The following is a 24,859-nucleotide window of genomic DNA, read 5'->3' on the forward strand; positions in this document are numbered from 1 at the left end:
CCCCCCTCGCTGTAGCCGACGTGGCGCTGGCGGTGCCACCGCTCTCGCCCGTGCCCGCCGCTGCCTCGCCGCCGCCGCCGCCCTTCTATGAGCCGGCGGTGCCGGCTGCAGCGGTGTCGGCGCCCGCGGTGCCACCGGCGCCGGTACCGGCTGTCCCTGCAGTTCCCCTTGCGCACACTAACGCGGAGATGCCCACCACCCCCCTGCGTGTTCTGCCACAGTGCCCCAGCCCCGCACCGCGCCGGATGCTGCAGCCCGTTCCAGTCCCTGCTCCGCGGCGTGCCCCGGCCCAGCCTACGAGTTACCAGCGGCTGAGTGCCGCGGCACAGACGGCGGATGGCCATGCGAGCCCAGTCCCTGCTCCGCGGTGTGTTCCACCCCGCCCCCCCCGTCCCTGCTGGAGCAGCGGCTGCACCAGACGCCGCGGCCGCCACCGGGTTCGCTGCGCTGCCCCCTGCCACAGCCCCTGCGTGTCCTGTGCCCGCAGACTCCTTCGCGTTCCCTCCCGCGGCCCCAGAAACTACCGCTGCTGCGGCTCCCGCGCCCCCGCCACCTCCCGCGCGCCCCATACGAGCCGCCGCCATAACGTCCCCCTACACCGAGACTGCGCACCTCGCGCATGCGCAGTACCCGCCAAGCCGCATCACCGCCTGTAATACAGCCTGCCAGCTCCCGCAGCCATGCTGAAACCTACGCTCAGCCGGAACTTGTTACAGTGCCATCGCAAATAGTCCACACTGCCCATCGTGCTGCACAGCCGCCGATGCTACAGCCGTCAGCAGCCCTTCCCCCGTCCACGACCCTGCACACACCACAACAGCAACATGATTCTACAGCGACTTATATGTATCCTTCCGCGTCTGTTCCACCACGGGACCTACATGCTGCAGTAACAGCTTCATGCCTGACGAATCCTTCCGCGGCTTCAAGCTCTTCTCACATGCCTCCACTGACAGGCCCTCTGCCTCCTGCATCCCTGCCTCTGCCGCCGCACCTTGCATCGTGCCCAAGCATGACAAGACCACAGCTTGACGCACAAACCATGCAACGAGAAGGGGGAGGATGGAATGTGGCAGCCACTTTAACAAATACAGGACAGACAGAGAACTGCTTTGCCCTTGCAGATGCCAGCCGTTTCAAATCTAAGGATCCACCACCACCAATCCCGATTTTGGAAGGTCCCCAGAAATGTTCTGATGACCTTCAACTGACAGACTGGCATGAAGTCACACGAGAAATTTGCAAAGAAGAAAATCTAAATCCTTTAGCCATGCCTGTGATATTCAGCCAGCAAGCCGGAGGTCCCAGAACATGGACAGCTATCCCATCTCACGAAATAAAAGAATTAAGAAAAGCGATAAAGGACAGTGGCATCTGCTCTCCATATTTTAAACAACTGCTAAAAAGCACCTTGGAAGGACACACACTTACACCAAATGACTGCAAAAACCTTGCTAGTGTAATTCTCACAGATTCTCAATATATGCTGTGGGAATTCAAATGGAGAAGGTTGCTGACAAACGTACTGCAGATGTACAAAGTACTGATGTGGACCTTCGTATCCTTACTATGTCTAAGCTCACTGGTGGCCCTCCTGATGATCAGAATGATAATCAAGTGAACTTACCCAAAACAGCATTAGACGACATTAAAAAGATGGCCCGTAGAGCCTTTGTACAAATTCAGCCTGCAGGAAGTTTTGAGAAAGCCTACAACCTAATTAGCCAAGATTCATCTGAACCATTTACCACATTTGTGGATCGAGTGATTCAAGCAGCAGAAAGACAATGCGGTGATGATATAGCTCGCCCAATAATGATACGGGACATTATTGAAAATAATGCAAGTCTGGAATGTAAAAGAGCAATCAAAGCCCTAGGAAAAGAGAAACCCACAGTGCCTGAAATGATTGATGCCTGTAACCAAATTGGGGGCCCACAGCACGTCGCAACGATTCAAGCAAATGAACTTGGAAAAACTATTGGAGAAAAAATTGAAAGGGCTCTTACAGCACAAGCAGCACAAGCTGAAACACGAGACCAGAAACTTACTGAAATCTTAGCCGCCCTACATTTAAACTCACAACAACAAGACAACACCATGGCTGTTATGCAAGCTACTGTGACTTCAGGACCTTGCTACTTCTGCAAACGACCTGGTCATATCATGAGGAACTGCCCAGACATCAAAAGAGGTGTGCAGGCACCAGATCGCTGCTCCACCTCTAAGAAGGGAAAGCATCCTGCCTGGCAGTATCAAGCCAGACAGGACATGAGCAGAAAATACAATCAAAAAACTCCAAGGGGAGCGCGCAGCGCCATCGCGTGAAGACACAAGTAATGGCACCCCAAGCGCCCGAGGAAAAATTTGTGAATACCCCGACCCAAACGCTCTTCGCTTCATCACCAGCACAATCCCAAGTAATGACCCAAACCTACTACCCCCAGGTACCTGGTGCACCTTGGCAACCTCCAAGCCAACAACCTTTCTAAAAGATGATGGCTACGATTATATCTCAACAGGGATCACTGGGCCTTCACAACATAGGCAAGACTTTTTAGTTGTTGGTAAAGAAAGGAATAGCATCCTGGGACTGCTTGTTTTGCCTTGTGTGATGTCTGTTAACTGCAACGAAGAATTGCTAGTGCTAGCCAATGCCTGCTATCCCCCATTGCATATTCCACCCAGAACCCCTATAGCTATTGCCATAGCATTGCCTATGGGAACTATGGACCAAATGCCACCACGCTGTTTCCCTGTCACTCCTGAAAATCCTGAAGTTCTATGGGTTCAACACATAAGTGAACAAAGACCAATGCTAACTTGTGAATTGTCAAATGGTGGGGTTCAAGTTAACATCAAAGGGATGATCGATACCGGCGCAGATGTTTCTGTGATCTCTTCTTACTATTGGCCAAAAGATTGGAAGTTAGTAACTCCCCCAGGTACTCTCACAGGCATTGGAGGTGTCACTCTGTGTTTGCAAAGCGAATCTGTAATCAGCATTACAGGACCAGATGAGAAGAAAGCATCAATTCGTCCCTATGTAGTGCAAAAGCCCATCACAGTGTGGGGAAAGGACTTGCTTTCTCAATGGGGAGCCAAAATTGAACTGGGTTTTTCGTAGGGGCCACTAAAGCACTCAGCACTCTAAAGCTGACCTGGAAAACTGACACCCCTGTCTGGGTTGACCAGTGGCCCCTACCAGACAATAAGCTGAGTGCCCTCAAGGATCTAGTGGCTGAACAACTGCAAAAAGGCCACATTAAGCCCACTAACAGTCCCTGGAACTCACCTGTGTTTGTAATCCACAAGAAAACCTCAAACACCTGGCGATTGTTACAAGATCTCAGAAAGATCAATGCAGTTATTGAAAACATGGGTCCCCTCCAACCTGGTCTACCCAACCTTTCCATGATACCAAGAGACTGGCCACTTGTAATCATAGATCTAAAAGACTGTTTCTTCAATATCCCACTGCATCCAGATGACGCTCCTTGTTTTGCCTTTTCTGTTCCAAGTACAAACTTGCAAGAACCGCTCCAAAGATATTGGCTCGTATCACCTCAAGGGATGAGAAACTCGCCGACTATCTGCCAATATTTTGTAGCCCGTGCACTGTCTCCAGTCCGTGAACAGTTCACACAATCAGTTATTCTCCACTATATGGATGATTTGCTCATTGCAGCACCAACACGAAAACAAATGGAAATGACTCGCAATTGCATTGTTGCTGAAATCAAAAAGAGTGTGCTGGTGATATCTGAATCAAAAATACAAGAGACTGCTCCCTGGAAATATTTAGGTTGGAAACTGACAGAACAGTCCATCACTCCTCAAAAAATACAAATCCGAACTGATGTTCACACTTTGCAGGACTTGCAGCAACTTTTAGGAGAAATTAACTGGGTTAGGCCTGTCCTAGGAATCACAGCTGATGAACTTGCTCCACTTTTTGATTTGCTGAAGGGGGACAATGACATCAGATCCCCTAGATCCCTCACTCCTGAGGCTCACAAAGCCTTAGAAGAAATTACTAGTGCTCTGCAGAGCAGGCAGGCACATCGCTGTGTCCCTGACAAACCCTTTTTCCTTGCAATCTTAGGAGAAAAGCTGAGACTGTGTGGTCTCATCTTTCAATGGGATTCTTCTCACAAAGATCCGTTGTTAATAATTGAATGGGTTTTTATCTCATACAGGTCGCCTAAGACAATCCTCACACCTTTAGAAATGATGTCTCAAATCATCATCAAAGGTAGAACAAGGCTTCTTTCAATAGCAGGTCGTGAATTCGCAATTATCTCTCTGCCCATGAAGAAAACCTATTTTGATTGGGCAATGCAAAAATCAGAAGACTTGCTATATGCCTTGCTCGATTTCCCAGGCATTTGTTCCATTCATTATCCAGCACACAAAATGATCAAAGCTAAATTATGTTACAAAGAAAAACCCCTGATCAGTGAAGAGCCTTTAGATGCAGTCACCATCTTCACTGACGGGTCAGGGCGAACGCACAATTCGGTTGTTACATGGCAAAATAAAAATACTAAAACCTGGGAACAAGATGTTCAAAAAGTTGAAGGTTCTCCTCAAATTGTTGAATTGGCAGCAGTTGTAAGAGCATTTCAGCTCTTTCCAGAACCTTTCAACCTGATCACTGATTCAGCATACGTTGCTAATGTTATTAAGAGAATTGAAGGATCTGTTCTAAAGGATGTGAACAACGACAAGTTGTGCCTTTGGCTCACCTGTCTCTATCAAATTTTATCACACAGAACTAATCCTTATTTTATTTCTCACATTAGAGCTCATTCTGGTCTCCCAGGATTTATGGCAGAGGGAAATGCACGAGCTGATGCATTGGCATCAGCTGCATCTGATGAGGAAAGTGCAGCAAGCATTGAAGATTCTACCTCAGTGCTTGCTGCAACCACCTTGCCTAACACTGTTGAACAAGCCAAACTGAGTCATGCATTTTTTCACCAAAATGCACAGGCAATCAAACGAGATTTTCACATTACCCTAGAACAAGCACAAAATATTGTACGAGCTTGGCCAAACTGTCAGCAGGTTCAACCTCTCCCCTCTTCAGGAGCCACCAACCCAAGGGGTTTGGAAAGTTTACAGAAATGGCAAACAGATGTTACTAAGTACCCCTCTTTTGGGAAACTTAAAAATATCCATGTCTCTATTGATACATTTTCAAATGCAGTTTTTGCTTCTGTACATGCAGGGGAAACAGCTAAGCATGTTTGCCAGCATTTTTCACAAGCTTTCTCCTATTTAGGTGTCCCCCAAGAAATTAAAACTGATAATGGTCCTTCATATACCTCACAAGAATTAGCTGCATTCCTAAATGACTGGGGTGTTCACCATACATTTGGCATTCCTTACTCTCCCACGAGTCAAGGAATGATAGAAAGAACACATCAAACTCTAAAACGCATTTTAGATCAACAGAAAGGGGGAGAAGACCAGGCTGCACCTCAAAAGAGGTTGAATAAAGCCCTGTATGTTTATAATTTTCTGAACAGCTCTGCAGAAGAGCCAGACCCCCCCATTTACAGACATTTCTTAAACAATAAGAAAGCAAAACTGAAGGAGCACCCCCCAGTTTTAATTAAAAACTTAGATTCAGGACAAATTGAAGGACCGTACAATCTTATAACATGGGGGAAGGGGTTTGCGTGTGTCTCCACAGAAAAAGGACTCCAGTGGATTCCAGCAAAGAACGTGAAACCGTACCACGCATCAAAGCCCGCTGAGACCTCCACATCAGCCAGTACTGCTGCAAACCAAGAAGCAAGCGCCCAGACCTGAGCTGCGCAGAATCATCAGGAGAAGATGATCCGCCAAAAGCAGCCCAAGAAAAGACTGAAGTTTTATCATTTGCGCGCGTGCATGTTACTTTTGTTCTTTTGTTTTAGTTCTTGTAGTCAAGCTTTACCTGTAAGTCAACCAAAGACAAATGTCTGGGTTGCTTTAGCCAAGTCTGCAGGCTCTGACACCATCTGTCTATCCGACACAAGCCCTGACAAACCTTTTTCGACCTGTTTAGTTGGAGTGCCTCTTCCAGAAGGTTTTGACAATGTTACTTTTGACAAATACTGGCCGTATGATGATCATCACATATCCCCAACTCCCAGCCAAAGACACCAAACTTATATTGACAATTCTAAAGTTGATAAATCTGACCTCCAAGAGCTAGAAATCCTAGGCTCACTAACTATGAGCACCTGTTATTTCTTTCATTTCCGAGGAGAAAATGGCCCTCATTTAAACGTTACCCCTTATCACCCAGTTTATAGCAACATGACTTCTTGGTGCAATCAAACTAAGCTTCTTACATATGATGAGCCCCACGCAGATCGCTTTAACAAACTTCCTATTCGATTTCCTAAAGGGATTTGGCTCATCTGTGGAGACAGGGCCGGGCAAGGTATACCTTCAAAAATAGATGGTGGTCCTTGTGCCATGGGACAACTTACAATAATTGCTCCCAGTGTCAAAAAAGTAGTCAAAAAGAAAAGCAGGAGGATTAGATCCTCCTGGGGACATGAATATGAGAGCAACTGTGATAGTAATTTCCATCCTTGGAACTGAGGGGAGTCAATTGCTGCTAGCATTTTCCTGCCTCAGCTGAGCTCCTCAATTGCCCTAAAACAACTAAACAAGTTAGGATGCTGGCTCAGCAAAGAAGTAAATGCCACCTCTACTATGATCAGTGACTTGCTAACAGATGAGGAAGCAATCAGACATGCCACTTTACAAGACAGAGCTGCCATTGACTACCTTCTTCTAGCACATGGACATGGTTGTGAGGATTTTGAAGGTTTGTGCTGCATGAATTTATCCGATCACTCTGTTTCCATTCACAAACAATTGCAAGAATTGAGAGATTTAGCTGGCCAAATTACAATAGATGACCCATCTTGGCTAGACAATTTTTTTGATGGTATGAGCTTTGCACCTTGGCTAAAGGAACTTTGTGAGATAGGTTTGATTGTTTTAATAGTAGTAATTGTAGTTTTAGTAGTGGTTCCCTGCATACTTCAGTGTGTGCAAAAAGTAATGAGTAAGACAGTATCTAGCGTTTTAGTTGTTAATAAGAACGGGGGAGATGTTGGGAAGGATGAAGCCAGAAAGCCCTATAAATATGATTGCTTAGATTCTGAGAATGTGAAACCTGTAACTGAGATAGAATTGAAAGTAAGTTTTGATGTTTGAGATGTCCTAGCTGCTGGACGCCTAGGAAAACAACCCCCATGTATGATTTATCCCACACTTTTAACACCCCCCTGAAGTATCAAGTATCTGTAACCCCATTGGCACAACCCTGTTACAGCCCACCTCGAGACCCCTTATCAGGGGGCTGCGAGAGTGGGCCTTTCTCTTCTTCTTCTGTTTCTTCTGTCTCTTCTGTTTCTTCTCTCCTCTTATCTCTTTGTTTACCTCTTGCATCTTGCTCTTGGAATTTCCTTATCTCTCACTACCCCCACCTTCCAAGGCCATGCTTCAGCTGCGCCTGGCGGCTCTGAGCAAGGCCTCCCATCTTATACAATAAACCCCTTCTTCTAAAACCCAACTTCAGAGATCTCTCGTCTACATTCATCTACACCGTCCTGGAGTCCTCAGCAGCAGCAAGAGGCATATTTCTACAAAGAGGGAGCTTGCTAAGCTTTGTACACAATGGTGGCCATTATATAAACTTGATGAAGGTGTGAAGTGGCCAGTAAACGGTACACTGGACTATGCGACATTATTACAATTGATGCTTTTCCTTCGGCGTGAACAAAAGTGGCAAGAAGTAGCTTATGCTGATATGTTTTTCACTCTCAGGAATCATCCCGAGTGGCAAAGGGATTGTGGAATGAGGTCACCATCTGATCCTTTAGTATTAGCCCTTGAAAAGGACAATAAAGCTACTAAAGGGAAGCCCAAACGGTGTTGTAGTACCTGCTCGATAAATCAGAGGTGCACCCATCCTGACAAAGTATACCAAACAGAGGCTTTGGAACAAGAGACAGAAGACATACTTAAGCCAGCCCCTAGGAGGCAGGAAAGGAGGAGGGTGGTGGGGGACGCAAATTCAGAACCATCATTGACTCCAACCCCCCCCCCACTTCATCTTTAGCTTCATCTTCCTTTGGGAGGACAGCAACTGAGGTAGGGGTTTCTCCACCCACTCCTAAATCCCAGGATCCACCACTGCCTAGCAGTGACAGTGAGTGGGATGAACCTGAACCCCTCCCACCAGGTCCTAAGATTCCCTCACGAGGACCTATAGCATCAAGGACCCGAAAACAAACCAGAGAGGTCATACAAGCACCTCTAAGACAAGCAATAACCTCTGATGGGGAAACAAAACTGATTAAAGTTCCTGTCCTAGGGTAACTTTATGATGCCTGTATCCCCAATCGTCTGTTCTGTTTGTGCTGTATATTGAGTCCTGTGCCTTTAAGACTAGTTCTAAGAGCAAGGAGAAGCTACCTGTCAAAGTCCGTCATGTAGATGCCCATGTCCCCAAGAGTCAGGCTAATGAAGAGCACCAAAACAACGAGCAGGTAGATCAGGCTGCCAAGATAGAAGTGTCAAAGATAGACTTAGATTAGCAACACAAAGGAGAGTTGTTTCTAGCTCGATGGGCCCATGATGCCTCAGGCCATCAGAGCAGAGATGCCACCTATAAGTGGGCCCAAGACCGAGGGGTGGATCTAACCATAGACAGTATTTCTCAAGTTATCCATGACTGTGAGACGTGTGCTGCCATCAAGCAGGCCAAGCAGGTAAAGCCGCTATGGTATAGCGAGCGATAGTCCAAGTATAAGTACAAAGAAGCCTAACAGATTAACTACATCACCCTTCCCCAAACCCGCCAAAGCAAGCACTATGTGCTCACAATAGTAAAGGCCACCACAGGATGGCTGGAGACCTACCCTGTGCCTCACGCTACAGCCCGTAACACCATTCTAAGCCTTAAAAAACAAGTTCTTTGGAGGCACGGACGGGGTTGGAATCAATTTTCCTCAATTGATTTAGAAATTTGGGAAAGGATTGCTAAGGGCTATCGAAGTGATCCTATAGGGGTTGCTAAGAAAATGAAGTTTATGGTTAAGCAGCATTCACCTGATTGGGCAGATCTGCAACTGCTACTTGATGCCTTAACAGAAACTGAGAAGCAATTAGTTTTGAAAGTAGCTGGGGATCTGGCTGAGGATGATTGTAGGACAACACAGGAGGATGTTAAAGATGTATTTCCCCTTCAAGACCCAGGCTGGGATCCTAATGATGATGAGGAGTTAGGGCAGTTAAAGCGATACCAAGAACTAATAGTAAAAGGGCTAGAAAGAGCAATCCCCAAAACCATAAACTGGTCAGCCTTATATGCTATCAAACAGGGCCCCTCTCAAACACCTTCTGAATTTCTAGATCACCTGCGAGACGCAATGCGCCGACACACCACCCTGGATCCTGGATCTGATGAAGGAACGCAGCAATTAATAAATTTATTTTTAGGACAATCCACAGGAGATATCAGGCGGAAACTCCAGAAGATCCGGGGCCCAGACAGCCGGAATTTAGAAACTTTATTAGATGAGGCCTGGAGGGTTTTTAGTAACCGGGAAGAAGGGTATAAACAAGGGATGAAGAAACTAGCAGCAGCAGTAAAAGAAGGAAAAAAAGGGAAACATGGGCAAGGTCCACCAAAACAAGGACCACCCCGACTAGGAGAAGATCAATGTGCATTTTGTAAGAAATTTGGTCACTGGAAAAACCAGTGCCCAGAATTAAGAAAGGGTAATGAACATAGAAAAGGTGATCAGAAAAGGGAAAAAGTAGTTGCTCATGTAAAAGAGGACTGAAGGGGACCGGAGGGCCCTACCCTAGGGGACCCTCTGGTTATAGTTAAACTGGGGAACAAAGAAAAAGAAGTGAAATTTTTGATAGATACAGGGGCAACATTTTCAGTGTTGAATAAGGCCCTAATACCTGTAACCAATGACTATGTTATGGTAAAGGGGGCAACTGGCCAATCTGAAAGAGCTTATTTTTGTAAACCATTGAAGTATAAATTGGGAAAACAGTGGGGCATCCATCGATTTTTATACATGCCTAATGCTCCATCTGCACTTTTGGGCAGAGATTTGCTAGAGCAGCTGGAAGCAAGAATAATATTCAAAAATGGGGAAATTAGTTTGGAGGTAAAGGATCAACAATATGTAGAACTGTTAAGCTTAATGCTAATAACCAAAGAAATTGAAGTGGCAAATGAAAAGGAAAATTTTAGGAAAATAATGGATCAAGTATTTCCAGGAGTGTGGGCCTCCAATATACCTGGAAGAGCAAAGAATGCACTACCAGTGCAAATCAGGCTTAAAGAAGGAGGACAGCCAGTAAGGGTTAAACAATACCCCCTAAAGAAAGAAGATATAGAAGGGGTTAGCCCAATTATTGAGAACTTTCTGCAGCTAGGACTACTGAGAGAGTGTCAATCTGATTTTAATACTCCTATTCTGCCAGTAAAGAAACCTAATGGGTCATACAGATTAGTACAAGATTTAAGGGCTGTTAACAAGGTAACTGAAGACTTGTATCTTTGGTTGCCAATCCCCACACCTTGTTAACCCGTTTAACACCTGAACTAACTTGGTTTACTGTTCTAGATCTAAAGGATGCTTTCTTTTGCCTCCCTCTCCATGAAGCCAGCCAGAAAATTTTTGCATTCGAGTGGGAAAGCCCTAAAACTGGAAGAAAAACTCAGCTTGCATGTTGTGTGTTACCACAGGGGTACAAGAACTCCCCCACTATATTTGGGGAACAGCTTGCCAAGGATTTAGAGTCCTGGGAACCTCCACCAGGAGAAGGACAGTTACTCCAGTATGTGGATGATCTCTTAATAGCCACCCGGACCCAGGAGACATGTGTGGACTGGACGGTAAGCCTCCTAAACTTTCTAGGCCTGCAGGGGTATCGAGTATCCCAGAAGAAAGCCCAAATGGTGAGGCAAACAGTTATTTACCTGGGTTACGAAGTAAGTGCTGGACAAAGGACTCTGGGGCAGGATCGCAAGGAAGCAATATGCCAGACCCCAAAACATCAGACAGTGAAAGAACTAAGAACCTTTTTAGGCATGACAGGGTGGTGCAGACTGTGGATTTATAACTATGGGTTGCTTGTTAAACCTCTGTATGCCTTGATCATGGAAGGGAGCAGAGATCTTCAGTGGACAAAAGATGCAACCCGAGCCTTCAACCAACTAAAGAAAGCCCTTATGTCAGCTCCAGCCCTAGGACTTCCAAACGTGAGTAAACCATTTTTCCTGTTTTCTCATGAGAAGCAGGGGATTGCCTTGGGAATATTAGCACAGAACTTAGGCCCGTACTGGAGGGCAGTGGCCTATCTTTCCAAGCAACTGGACACAGCAGCTAAAGGATGGCCAGGGTGCCTCAGAGCAGTTGCAGCAGTAGCAATAAACATCCAAGAAGCATGCAAATTCACCCTAGGCCAGAAGATGACTGTGCTAGTATCTCACACAATGTCTGCAGTCCTTGAGGCAAAAGGGGGACATTGGCTCTCCCCACAGAGATTTCTGAAGTACCAAGCCATACTGGTAGAACAAGATGATGTTGAAATTGTGGTAACTAACATTGTGAACCCAGCTTCCTTCCTCAGCGGGAGTACAGGAGAACCAGTGATCCATGACTGCCTGGAGACCATTGAAGCCACATACTCGAGCCACCCAGATCTGAAGGACACCCCGCTTGAGGATGCTGAGACCTGGTTTACTGATGGAAGCAGCTATGTCATCAGTGGAAGAAGGCACGCTGAGTATGCAGTTACCACAAGCAGAGAGGTAATAGAGTCTAGACCATTACCAACTAATACATCTGCACAGAAGGCTGAAATAATTGCCTTAATCTGAGCCCTAGAGCTGGCAAAAGGAAAAGAGATCAACATCTACACGGACTCAAGGTATGCATTCGGAGTGGTTCATGCTCACGGAGCCATCTGGAAGGAAAGAGGACTGCTGAATTCACAAGGCAAGGGTATTAAACACGCACAAGAGATACTGAGGCTATTAGATGCCATACAACTACCTGAGAGAGTAGCCGTAATGCACATAAAGGCACACCAAAAAGTGAGCTCTGAATTGGAAGAAGGGAATATGCTGGCAGACAGAGAGGCAAAAGAAGCAGCAAAAGGTGAGGTACCTGATAAGGCTGTTGAGGCAGCATTGATTCCAGATGGAAAAGTTTCTATGGAAGGTAAGCCAGTGTACAATAAGAAAGATAAGAAACTTATCAAGGTAGAAAAGGCAAGCTATAACCAGGAAGGATGGGCTGTAACAGAAGAAGGGAAACTTGTAGTACCCTCCTATTTGTTGTGGTCATTAGTACAGAGGGAACATGCAAAAACACACTGGGGAATAGATGCCCTGTATAACCATTTGAAAGAATGAATCATGGCCAGGAATTTGCAGGGCACAGTAATACAAGTAACTCGTCAGTGTAGTCTTTGCCTCCGAACTAACCCTAAAAATACCCCAAAGCCTAAAGTGGGACAAATTGGGAAAGGTTGTGGACCTGGGCAGCAATGGCAAATTGATTTTACAGAACTGCCCAGGAAGGGAGGGTATCATTACCTATTGGTGTTAACTGATACCTTTTCAGGATGGCCAGAAGCCTTTCCTGCCAGGACAGCTAAGGCCCGAGAGGTGACCAAAGCGCTGTTGCAAGAAATAATACCACGATTTGGAGTTCCAGCCACCATATCCTCCGATAGGGGACCACACTTTATTTCGACAATTGTGCAGCAAATAAGTCACCACCTGGGAATAGACTGGGAATTGCACACCCCATACCACCCTCAATCTAGTGGCCAGGTGGAAAAGATGAACCATTTGATTAAACAACAAATTGTAAGATTGGGGCAAGAAGCAAATTTGCCCTGGCCTCAGGCTCTCCCATTGGCCTTGTTGCGAATTCGGACAAAACCAAGAGCAAAAGAGAAACTAAGCCCTTTTGAAATATTGTATGGAAGGCCATATGCAGTTCAAGAGGGAACAGCATCCATTCAAGTAGGGGAAGAAACCCTACATGGATATATGGTGGCCCTAAATAAACAACTTAGAGAAATTGAGAAATATGTGGCTGGAACTCAAAACAGAGAACTAGACGGGCCAGTACGTAATGTACAACCTGGGGATTATGTGTATGTTAAGTCTTTTGCAGAAAAAACCTTAGAACCACAGTGGGAAGGGCCATTCCAGGTGCTCCTCACTACCTTCACTGCAATCAAGATCAAGGAACAGAAGGCCTGGATCCATCACTCCCGAGTGAAAAAAAGCCCCAGAAGGAATTTGGAAGGCCACACCAGGCAATAATGAACTGAAGCTGAAGCTCACTTGGAACAACGAATAAATGGACTAAGAGTTATTTTGGACATTATGTGGAAAGTTGTAACTATTGTAGTAATTACCTTAACCATAACAGGAGTCAACGCAATACCACGAAGGTATAATGTGACTGGGATATACCAGTGCCAAGGAAGAGCCTATGATCCTTACTCTCGTAAGGCTTTAAACAAGATACTAAATGTCACAAATGCAAGCTTGTGGGAGGGAAGAAATGTTTGGGGATGTAAGTATGCATTTGTACAGGATGGGTTCCACGAGGCTTACCATCCACCCATGAAACTCATCAGGGTTAGTCCTGAATGCTGTGATAAATGCTTGAGTAAATGTCTAGAGTTTAGGCTCAAAACAGAAGGGTGTGCGATAAGGGGGTATGACATTGACTTTAACATCACTCAGGTATGTACTGAGTACCATAAGAACCAGACCAAGATCACTCCACCAGTGCCAAGAAAGGCTGTGATCACCAAGATGCCAGCTATTCCAGAAGTGGAGGAACAAATAACTCCTGTAGTTACCAAAATTGGGCCATATGCTATTAAGAAGACAGGAGTTCAGAAGCTGATAGTTAACCCAAAGTGGTCTTTAAAACGAGTAGAAATGGGAGTACAGGTAAATGCTTCACACGTTCTGCCAGAATGTGCCCCATTTCTCAGGAACTCCTTTATGGACTGGACTACTTGGCTTCAAAAAGTATGCCTCCCAATTTTAGGAACAAGAGGGATCTCACTGGATTGCTAGGAACAGGACTGGGAGTGCTGAACACAATAGATTCAGAAGTGTTACTGAATAAATTAACCACAATAGGGAGCGATTTAGTCAAACTACAACAACCTTTGCAATCCTCTCTACTAGCACTAGGTAACAATCACTGGAAATTGACCAAGATATTACCAGAATGGGAAGACACAGAGGAGCGAGATCATGAAGTAATAATTAACGCACTAGGCACAGCTAGTGAAAACATCTCGTTGGCCCTAGGGTGTACTCAGGCACAACTGTGGATGCAATCAATGGCTGCCGCAGTTATCAGGGAAGGTGGAGCAGGAATATTCCCTGCTGAAATTCGCAAAATTGTCTGGGATAATGCCTCTGATATGGAGAGGGAACTTCAGTCCTGGTGGGTGTTGGTCAATTTCACCTATAACCCTGTGACTAGTGTAGTGACAGCCTTTGTTTTAACTATACACGATGCCTCAGTGGACTTAATACACCCAATAGTCCCCTTAGGATTAAACCACGAGGGAACTGTATTGTACCCTTCTGAACACAGAATGTGGGCACGAGAAATTAAAGGAAAGTGGCAAACTATTAATCTAGAGCCCTGTACTGTGAGGAGACAATTAGGATACATATGTGAAGGGACATTAGAGGGTGACAAAGACACTTGTTTAGACACAGACCAAAGTATTTGTCACTTTGAAACACATCCAGGCAAACAGTCAACTTCACTTGTGTATATAGGACAAGGTTGTGTCTGTCTGAGGACAGCATGCCCCATCATAAGGATAGACAACCAAATCGTGAATGAGACTCAATTCAATTTGTGTGTTTGCAATTTTGTTAGAATTAAGGGATGTGATTTTTCCTATCGAGTACCCATAATATCACATCAATATATAAAGGCCAACCTAGCCACTGTGCAGAAGATACTGCCTGTGCCCATAGGAATGAATTTGACTTTAGTTGCTCAATTCCTGAAGCATCATGAATTGAGAGAAATCTTAAAAGAAATTAGAGATGAAGGGAAAAAGACATTAATTACCATACACCATGATACAGAGACCATCAAAGGGGTTTTTAAAAGGCTTGAGGAACATTTGTCTCATCATTGGTGGGATGTGCTTTTTGGGTGGTCACCAACAGCAACCGGAATATTGAATACCTTAATCCCCCCATAGTTGTGTTGCTTATTTTGGTCAGCATAAGTTTAATGTTATCCATTGTAATACTTGTTTGGAATTGGAGGATGCTACGACGAGTGGCAGCTTTAACATCACTGTCAAAGGCATATGGCTTGGTCTTGAGAGACACTAGCTGTACAGCTTGGATAGATGAGGAAGACTCTTGTTGAGGGTTAAGTCTCCTGTAGAATTTTTTCCCCCTCCCAAGTTACTAGGAGACTAAGTGCTGAGTGCTTTACCTGAACAAAGAACTGATAACTTAGTTTTGGGGGAGGGAAAAAAGCTCCCGGAGAGAGCTGAGGGTGGGGGGATCTCGTGGCTCTTTTCTTCTTCCGGGGGGAGCACCGATCGGGCCACGGCTGGCTGCTGGAGTCCACGGTTAACGAAGGAGTCTGGTCCTGGGAATTCTACCATCTGTTGGAGTATCCAGGAATTCGGAGTTTCTTCGCTGTCCTGCTGGATTTTGGGTGAGACCGGGTCCCGCTGCTGCGGCTTCTCCGGCACTGCCACCTCTGCCTGCCGAGGACACCCCCTGCCTGCGGAGGACAGTCCACTGCGCCCGGCTTCCAGCCATCAGCGCCGGAGCTTCCTCCGTTTGCCCTCGGGGTTCTTGGTTCTGTTCTACTATTGTTATAATTGCTGTTGTTTTTTGTCTGTCCTGTTATATTTACTAGTAAAGGACTGTTATTCTTTTTCCCCATAGCTCTGACTGAAAAGTTTTATTTTTGATTTTCCAAATTATAATAACACGGAGGGAAGGATTCAAATTCCCCATTCCTAGAGAGGCCTGCCTCTCCTTAGCAGACACCTGTCTTTTCAAAACCAAGACAACTCTGTATACTGAGTAAAAGAATTTACTCATTTCAAAGAAGAAGTGGGGAATGAGTCGTTAATTTTGAGGAACTAAGGATTTTTTAGGAAAGTTAAGATAATAAGTTGCTGAATTAGCTGAAGTAGATAGGTAATCTTTGTTCGCAGTTAACAGAAGCCGGATCTTAGATAAGCTACCCCGGATCTTGTAACTCATTTCTTGTCAGGTTTATGTTTATGTAGTTGTGCTTGTAATGAAAAACAAAATGTGGTAAATAGGACATAAGATAGCTGCAGATTTCCTGCTTAAAGGACCCATTGAACACAGGAAACTGTAAGTTCTACCAAGGAATCATTTGTCACGAATGCATTGAAAAGGTAGAAAGGTCAGGACGAGGAAGACTCATCTTACTTCCTCATTTTAGGTGACCCCTCCCCAAAACAGACCCCCGACTCATTTTAAGAAACAAAGTACGCATGCTTAATAGCCTTTTTGTCAATTAGCATATGAAGCGAGGAATGGGAGGTGACAGGGGTATGAATATGCATTTGTATTTTGGATATTCAACACTTTTGTAAATAAAAGACTTTGTAATTACCTGTGAATTTGGCAGTGCGAATTAGGGAAATATCCCGTGTGCTGCCCGGCCGTAATAAACATACACTTTCTAACTTGAAACTGTTAGAGAGTTTTTGTCTGTCACAGTTGGGTATCGATACTAGATCAATACCCATATTTCTTTAATAAGTCACTACCAACTTGTAGACTCCCATTAAGGAAGAAAATTTGGTGAACTGATCCTCTTAAATTATAAATAAACAATAATCTATGAAGGAACAATGCAATGCTTAATATTTTAGTGAGGGACTGCTAACTTAAAAATGCAAAGTAAAAAAATTACTGCAGTGCATAATTGATGATTTCCATATGGATAGGTTTCTACTCATGGGGAGGAAATGATCACAATTCTGTATAATCCTTTTCTGAAATATCATTTTGTTAAAATAACTTTAATATCACAACTGCTTTCAGCGAGGATTTGATTTCAGTCTGGCCTAAAAATTATTTATTTTATCCCCTTCTCAAATTTTAATCTAGAGGGGAAAGAAAATTAGAAGACCATTGAAACAAATTTCTTGTGTGTATGGATGAAAAATCAGCTCGCAAAGGGACCTTGCACAAACTCCATGAAAATCGAAGGTCTCTCATTTGACTTTAGTGGTCTTTGGATCAAGCCCTGGTACTGTGTAAAATAAGTCTTTTTAACATAGATGAAACAGGATTATTCAGAAACTGAGGAAATAGCAGGAGTAAAGATTACAGTAGTTGAGCTTAGTTATTTTGCTTTGGAAATGCAGCTTAATGGAAAGTGTGAAGATGTTCTAATTTGCTGTTAGTTAAATGAAAAGCTCTGCAGCATTATGTTGGGATGTGTAGGCTATGCAGGGTTTTGTTTTAAGCTATACAGTATTTTCTTTTAGTATTGTTTTAATTGTGGCTCTAGTATGGAAGATCGCAGAAAAAGCAATACGAATACACCAGTGGAATTAAGACAAACAATTCATCTGTATAATGCTGTTTAAACTGCTTGAGACTTTTCCTATGAAAGCAGCTTTGTTTATCAAAATATGTAATAATAAGCACATTATGAAAATTTTTATTTTCCTGTGTTGCTTTAAATACCTGATGAGATTCATGAAGCTCCTAATTTGATGGACAATACTTTTCTTCTTGCAGTCACCCCAAGCAGGCACAAAAGAAAAGACTCTGTGTTGTTGGCTTTGTACCTCAGGCCCAATATCTTTAAGTGCCAAAATTGAAAGAAAGGGCTACACCCCAGGTATGTGATCCTATAATTAGTTCTGTGTGGTTTTCCTTAATTTTTAAAGCTGGAGTCTGTACTACTGTTTTTACATAGATAAAACATTAAGGATATTTGTACCACATCTGTCTGCGTTTAGCAATCTTCTCTGTATACCCTGTTAACTGAGACAGGGCTACTTGTATCTTTAGATGGTTCAGTGACCTCATCTGTTAGACTGGCATGTTTTGGGTGTTAAACTGTTTTGGGGTTTTTTTGGATGTGTTGTTTTCTTTTTCCTTTTAGAACAGCTCATGGGGATCTTGTTTCTATTAGCATCAGTGGATGGGTTTTTTTCCAGGTAGAGCAGTGATAGCAGCGTCGTTATAACAGTATAAAGAATGTGAGAGTTTGCTTAAGCTGCCTTGTAAATGTAAAGAGAAATTGAAATTGTGGTGTGTTTTGTTGAGTTTTTTGGGTTTTATTTTTGTTGGTGTTTTTTTTCTTTTTGTTTCAGGTGAATCAATTCAGATCTTTGCTGAGATTGAGAATTCCTCTTCCCGTATTGTGGTGCCAAAGGCAACCATTTACCAAACACAGGCATTCTATGCCAAAGGGAAAATGAAGGAAGTCAGACAGCTTGTTGCCAACCTCCGTGGGGAATCCTTGTCATCTGGCAAAACAGAAACCTGGAATGGCAAACAGTTGAAAATTCCACCTGTTTCCCCTTCAATCCTCGACTGTAGTATAATCCGTGTGGAGTATTCACTGATGGTATGTTGGGCAGTTTGTTTCACTCGCGAGAATGAGTAGCTTCCAACATGCCATGTAAATTTCTAGCACAGCATTTTGTGATCATTAGTTATGAAAGAACTACATGTTCTGGTATTAGTGTCATGACAGGAGGTCTGGTAAGTAAATTTAGTTTAAATCATGCAAGTTCTTAAAGCAGCTGTCTGTCAACTAAGCAAGCATTTAATGAGTAGACTGCATTTCCATGTGAGGGCTCATGTTAAGACTCTTCTTAACTTGAAGAGCTCCTGTCTCCATAGGAGCATGGGCCCTAAAAGGGGCTATTAGAAACAAGCTCCTCATGAAAACTTTCATAGAAAGATAACTTAGACTAATACTTATGAAATGCTGATAAAACCCCACATTTTAATCATATACTTGTTTCATTTTTCTTCAGGTATATGTTGATATTCCAGGAGCTGTGGATTTATTCCTTAACTTACCACTGGTCATTGGTACCATTCCTCTACATCCATTTGGTAGCAGAACATCAAGCATAAGCAGCCAGGGTAGCATGAACATGAATTGGCTTGGTCTGACTCTGCCTGAAAGACTAGAAGGTAACTTGATAATACAAATCCCAATCAATTTGCTGCTCTCTTTTGATTTTTGTCTGCTTTATTCATTGCAGTCTTGTTAACAGAGTCAAATTACATCCTTTTATAATAAAGCCCACAGGAAATCCACTGTGGATGTTTTCTTGCCACCTGCTTGTTCTGTGTAGAGCAAGAGATTTTTTTTCCCTCCCTGCCTTTTGGTCTCTAGGACAGGCAGTGAAATCTAGCTTCTTTGGAAAGTGGCGGAAATAAAAGCACAGCATACCGTTGTATCTGTGCATAACTTCATTGCTTCCACTTCCAGTATCCCAATTACATCCTTGGTTATAAGGCATTGCAACCCATAATAGCAGTTTCTGGGCTTTCTCATCAGCCTTAGTAGCCAAGACTTTGTGAAAAAATAATATTCTTTTCTATGGGAGATCTCTCATGGCCAAAGAAAGAATTATGTATTTCCTTCCTTCTCTTTTTGCATATCTAATATCTTACACTTTTTAAGTACAAATCCCAGACCTGGAGACTTCTGGAGTACAGAGGACTGCAATGTTCTGTGATTTCTACCTGTACAGAGATCAAGTTATCTTTGGTCTGATTTAAATTTTAAGGGGCTGATTAAGCCACAATCAACAGTGGTCAGTCTGTCTTTGAACATTAGCTTAATATCAGAATAAAACAAAATAGTCTCCCTTTTTTGTTTAACAATTTTTAAGTCATTGTTTATCTGCTGGTGAATCTTTCAGTGGTTGAAGTTTAATATTTATCATGTTGTATATTTTGTCATGCATAAGAACTTGTTGTTTGAACTGTATGTACCTTCTCCCTCCAGCACCTCCTAGCTATGCAGACGTGGTCACAGAGGAAAACAGACAGTCTGGCCTTGCACCTGTAGCTGCTTTTGATGATTTTCAGAGAGCACTGCAAGGACCATTATTTCCATATATCCAGGAGTTTCGTTTTCTGCCTCCTCCCCTATATTCAGAAGTAGGTATATCTGTCAGACTATGATGGTTTATATATTGTTTGTAACTGATTTTTTATTTTTTTTTGTCTGATGGAATAAGTTTAGAAACCTGTTTCTCCTTCCTAAAATTGGAAGAAACCATTAAAATTATGATGTGGAATAAGTTAGTTTTGAGGAGGATTTTTGTTTGCAAGATGCAGATGAATTGCAGCAAGAGTTTTCCATGCCTGATTTACAGCATGGGTTACCCTTTTTATAATTTTTTTATTAATATTATTTTTTACATGAACTCTGCAACCTTAAATTTAAAAGGTGCTCCATGAGGTGCCTTAGCTTCTCCATCATGCTATTTCCTGGAGCTGCCGACCTGGGATGTAATTTTTCTTGGCAGCACTCTTCCCTAGTCTAATACTTTCTGGAAATTTTCAAAGTGTTGTTTGCCATTTTAGAAACATAATTTTTAAAAATTTGTGTAAAAATAAGGTTTCAACTCTTTCACCTCTGCTGCTTCCTAACAATTTATAGCAACCACTAAACTGTTTTGCCTACATGTGTGTTTAAATTCTGTGAGTGTAGGCCTTTCAGAAGTTTCATGTAGAAAAGTGATGTATTTGTATTAATTTATGGCTTAAGTTTTCTGAAGTACACAGTTCTTCAACACTTTTGGCCTTCACAGAACTAAAAATGCAGCCACCGAATAACCATGAATGAGATGCAAATTTCAAAGCTTTTCATGTTGTTTTTTTTTTTCTTTTTCAAGAAAATGAAGTGATATAGGACAAATGAAAGAAAGTGTCCTCTGGCCAAATTTTGTCTGAATTGATCCACTTTAGGAAAACAGCATTATGTAGCACAACTTCCCGCCCCCAGGCTTGAAATGCAGAAAAAAGGGCTGTATGAAGTTAACCGATTCAATGTTGTCTAAAAGATGCAATGTACGCTTAAACTACTCTTACATCTAGTTTTTGAGACCTAAGTTAGCAGGCTTGTACCCTTTATTTCTCCTGTAGAGAGGAAGAAGAGGCAAGGTTTAGAACACACAAACTTTTTGAAACATCCTATAGGATATTTGAGGATTAACTACTTTAATTTAAAAGTAGAATGAATTTTTGTTGATGAATTTCTGCCATTTCAAGAAAAACTTCTTCGCTTCTCTCAATTAAATATGTCTTAAATTATGCTTACAGTGATATGTGTTGTCATCTTTTTTGTATATATCAGATAATTCAAAAGACTTCTGTGTGAGTAAAGGAGAATTTTTTTTAATAGCAGTTATTCATGCTTATCCTTAACTTGCCATCAACTTGTTTAAAGTCTTCCACTGGATCTAATATTTCTATTACTGTTTATCCAAAGTTTTGTCTAACTAGAACTTTTTCAGTTATTTAAATAACCCTTGGACTGGAAATGCCACATATCATTATAATTGTCTTAAACTTGTGAATTTTGACTTTTATTCCTAGGAACTGATGCTGAAATGCATTGGGTTGTTGTGGCTTTTGTTTTTGGGTTGGTGGGGCTTTTTTTTTTTGTTCTAGGCTTATTTGGTCAATTGTTTGGTTGGGTTTTTTTGTTGTTTTGGGTTTTTTTTTCTTTTTCTTTTGGTTAGATTGATCCAAACCCAGATCAGCCCACAGATGAGATACCGTCTTTCCCCTCTCGTTGAAGGAATCCATAAAAAGCTGACTTGACTTGGCTTTTGAATCACACTTGTGTTGAAGATCAAGGTGTGATAGTGGAGACTTGCTTTTAAAGGGAATTGTATTGCTCTTGCCTGTATGGTGAAAAAATGAAAAGAACCTGTGATCATGCTTTGGCACCTACAGCACATCATAGGACTTCTCCACGTGCTTGAAAACCTGCGTTCCCCTCCATTAAATAGCGGCACATACTAGGAGCAGCCTTATTAGTGTGCAGTCAGGTGTTTCAAAACACTCAAACCACGTTATAAGAGAGGAATGGCTGCTTTCTATGATTCTATGAAAATTTGCACGTGCTTATTACTTATGTTATACAATTAACTGCCACTACAACTTATTCTCATTTGTGATGGACTGTTGTTACCACCTCCCCCCCCCCCCCCCCCCCCCCCCCCCCAGTTGTTTGTGATCTGTACAACAAGGAAGAAAAGACAGCTTTGCCAAAAAAGAAAAAAAAGAAGAAGAGATGAAGGCTGACAAATGCTCTTTTTCTTTTCTTTTAATTTGATGTAGCCTGGACTTTACCTGTAAATGCACATGCTCAGAATTGTCCTAGTAGGCTGATCCCGTATCACCTCTTCAGCTTGGATCCTATTGTGGATTTATTTACAAACATTACACGCTATCAAAGTCAATCCTTGCTGTATGTTTTGCAGCCAACTGTAGTAGACAAGCAACAGATAGGTGGAGGAAGAGATAACAGAAGGAAACTAGTAAGAGACGTGATCAAGATTGTATACCTTCTTGATTTCTTAAAATAATTTGTTGCCTTTCTGCTTTTATTGCAAAGCAGTGTTTTGTTACAGACTGCCTAAAGATCACTTAATCTCAGGTGAATTCATCACTTGCCAAACTGTTAGAATGCTATTTGTTTTCTTATGTTGCACTGTTATTTATATTTGTGTTTTGGCTTTGTTCTTTGAGGGGGATTTTGAACAGGGACATGCGCAAAACTTACAAAGTGAAAGCAGCACCAGGAGACACTAGCAAAGTGTGAAAAGGGGATAATCATATGCTGTCCAGGGTTTATGGGCAGAGATATCTTAACTATTAGGGATGGGAAGGAGAAGGTTGGCTGGTTGGTTTGTGTTTGGTTTTACTTAAATAATATGTAGTTACCTAATCATCAAAAATTATATATAAAATGAGTCTCCAGTAGAAAGTCTATTTCAGATTGCAAGAAAAAATTGAACTATGGCAACTAAGCAGCAGCTCAGTTTGCCCATTTAGTATTATCTTCAGGGTTTATGATACTCTGTCACAGAATCATAGAACACCAGATTGGAAGGGAGCTCAAGGATTATCTGGTCCCACCCTTCTTGGCAAAAGCATGGTCTAGACAAGCTGACCTAGTACACCTAAAAAGTGTGCAATGTTGGGGAATCTGCCACTTCTCTGGGGAGATTATTCCAATGGCTGATTGTTCTCTCGTGTCCAACTGTAGTCTCCTGAGGAGTAACTTGTACCTATTACCACATGTCTTTTCCATGTGACTCCTTGTAAAAAGGAAGTATCCATCTTCTTTGTAGCCACCCTTTAAATACTGGAAAACGGTGATAAGGTCTCCCCTTAGCCTTCTTTTCTCAAGGCTGAACAAACTCAGTTCTCTCAGCCTTTCTTCACATGGCACCTTCCCAGACCTTGAATCATCTTTGTGGCCCTTCTCTGGACCCTCTCCAGCCTGCCCACATCTTCTTTTGTATATCAGGGACCAAAAGTGAACACAGTATTCCAAGTGGGGCCTGACAAGGCACTGAGTAGAGTGGGAGAATGTCTTGGTTTGAAAGACAGGTATCTGCTAGGGAGGGGCGGGGCCTCTGTAGGAATGGAGAATTCCAATCCCCTCCCCTCAAGTTATTACAATTTAGAAAATTAAAGAGGCTTTTTCAGGCAGAGGTATGGGGAAAGGAATAACAGTTCTTTACTAGCAAGTATAACAAGGCAAACAAACAACAACTATAGCATTAATAATAAACAGAACCAGGAACCTCGAGGGGCTTTGTTTCACAAAGCCCGGGGCAGTCTGATCTCTTGGGACTCTGAGAGCACCAAGCTGGTGGCTGGAACAGCAGGATGTCCTGCCAGGCAGGGGGCTGCGGGGCTACAGCGTAGCAAAAAGAGCAGTGCCAAAGAAGCCGCGACGGCCGGACAGGGCTGGCCTAGCTCCAGCAGGGCAGGCGAAGGGGCTCAGAATTCCTGGGCACACGAGCAGATGATGGTAGATGTCCCAGGACCAGACTTGCTGTTGACAGTGGACTCCTCCCACAGCAAGCAGCAGCTTGGCCGTCCTCTCCCATGCCCAGAGCAAGAAGAGCCCCCAGCTCCCCCAGCCCTGTCCTTTTCCTGCCCCAAAACTCGTGTGATATTCCCCCTCCAGACTTTCAGCCACCTCCTTTGTGTTGGTCAAGCACCATCTAAGCACCAGTACTTAGTCTCTTAGCAACTTATGGGGAAAAAATCTATAAGAAAAAAAAGGGGAACAAACCCCTAACCCCCAACAGAGAATTATTACTTCTTTATCTCTGCTGGTGGTGCCAGCAACCCAGCATCCTGTTGGCTCTCTGCCACAGCAGCTCACTGTTCACTCATATTCAGCTTGTTGTCCAATAGGATCCCTAGGGCCCTTTCCACAGAACATCTCCCCAGAGGGATAGATCCCAGCCTATGCTGCATTCCTGGATGACGTTTTACAGGTGCAAGATGTTTGTCTTTGTTGAACTTCATCAGGTTCTTGTTAGCCCACTCTTCCAGCCTATCCAGGTCTTCATGCAGGGTGGATCTTTCTTCCAAAGTGTTTGCTTCCCCATTCAGCTTGGTATCATCAGCACACTTCATCGGGGTACACTTGATTCCATCATCCAGATTACTTATGAAGATAGTAAACAGCATTGGGCCCAATATCGATCCCTGGGGGTCCCC

General features: G+C 43.3%; 1 protein-coding gene across 1 annotated transcript; it reads left to right on the forward strand.

The window, feature by feature from the left end:
* Positions 1–1,500: 1,500 nt before the first annotated feature.
* Positions 1,501–22,199, forward strand: LOC120764835 (arrestin domain-containing protein 3-like). Its single transcript, XM_058423932.1, has 6 exons — positions 1,501–1,674; positions 17,867–17,969; positions 18,448–18,704; positions 19,120–19,282; positions 20,106–20,260; positions 21,850–22,199. The coding sequence occupies exons 1-6, from the start codon at positions 1,501–1,503 to the stop codon at positions 21,904–21,906; spliced, it is 909 nt and encodes a 302-aa protein (XP_058279915.1). The 3' UTR covers positions 21,907–22,199.
* Positions 22,200–24,859: the final 2,660 nt, after the last annotated feature.

The sequence above is a fragment of the Hirundo rustica genome, chromosome W (assembly GCF_015227805.2).
Source record: "Hirundo rustica isolate bHirRus1 chromosome W, bHirRus1.pri.v3, whole genome shotgun sequence".
Lineage (NCBI taxonomy): Eukaryota > Metazoa > Chordata > Aves > Passeriformes > Hirundinidae > Hirundo > Hirundo rustica.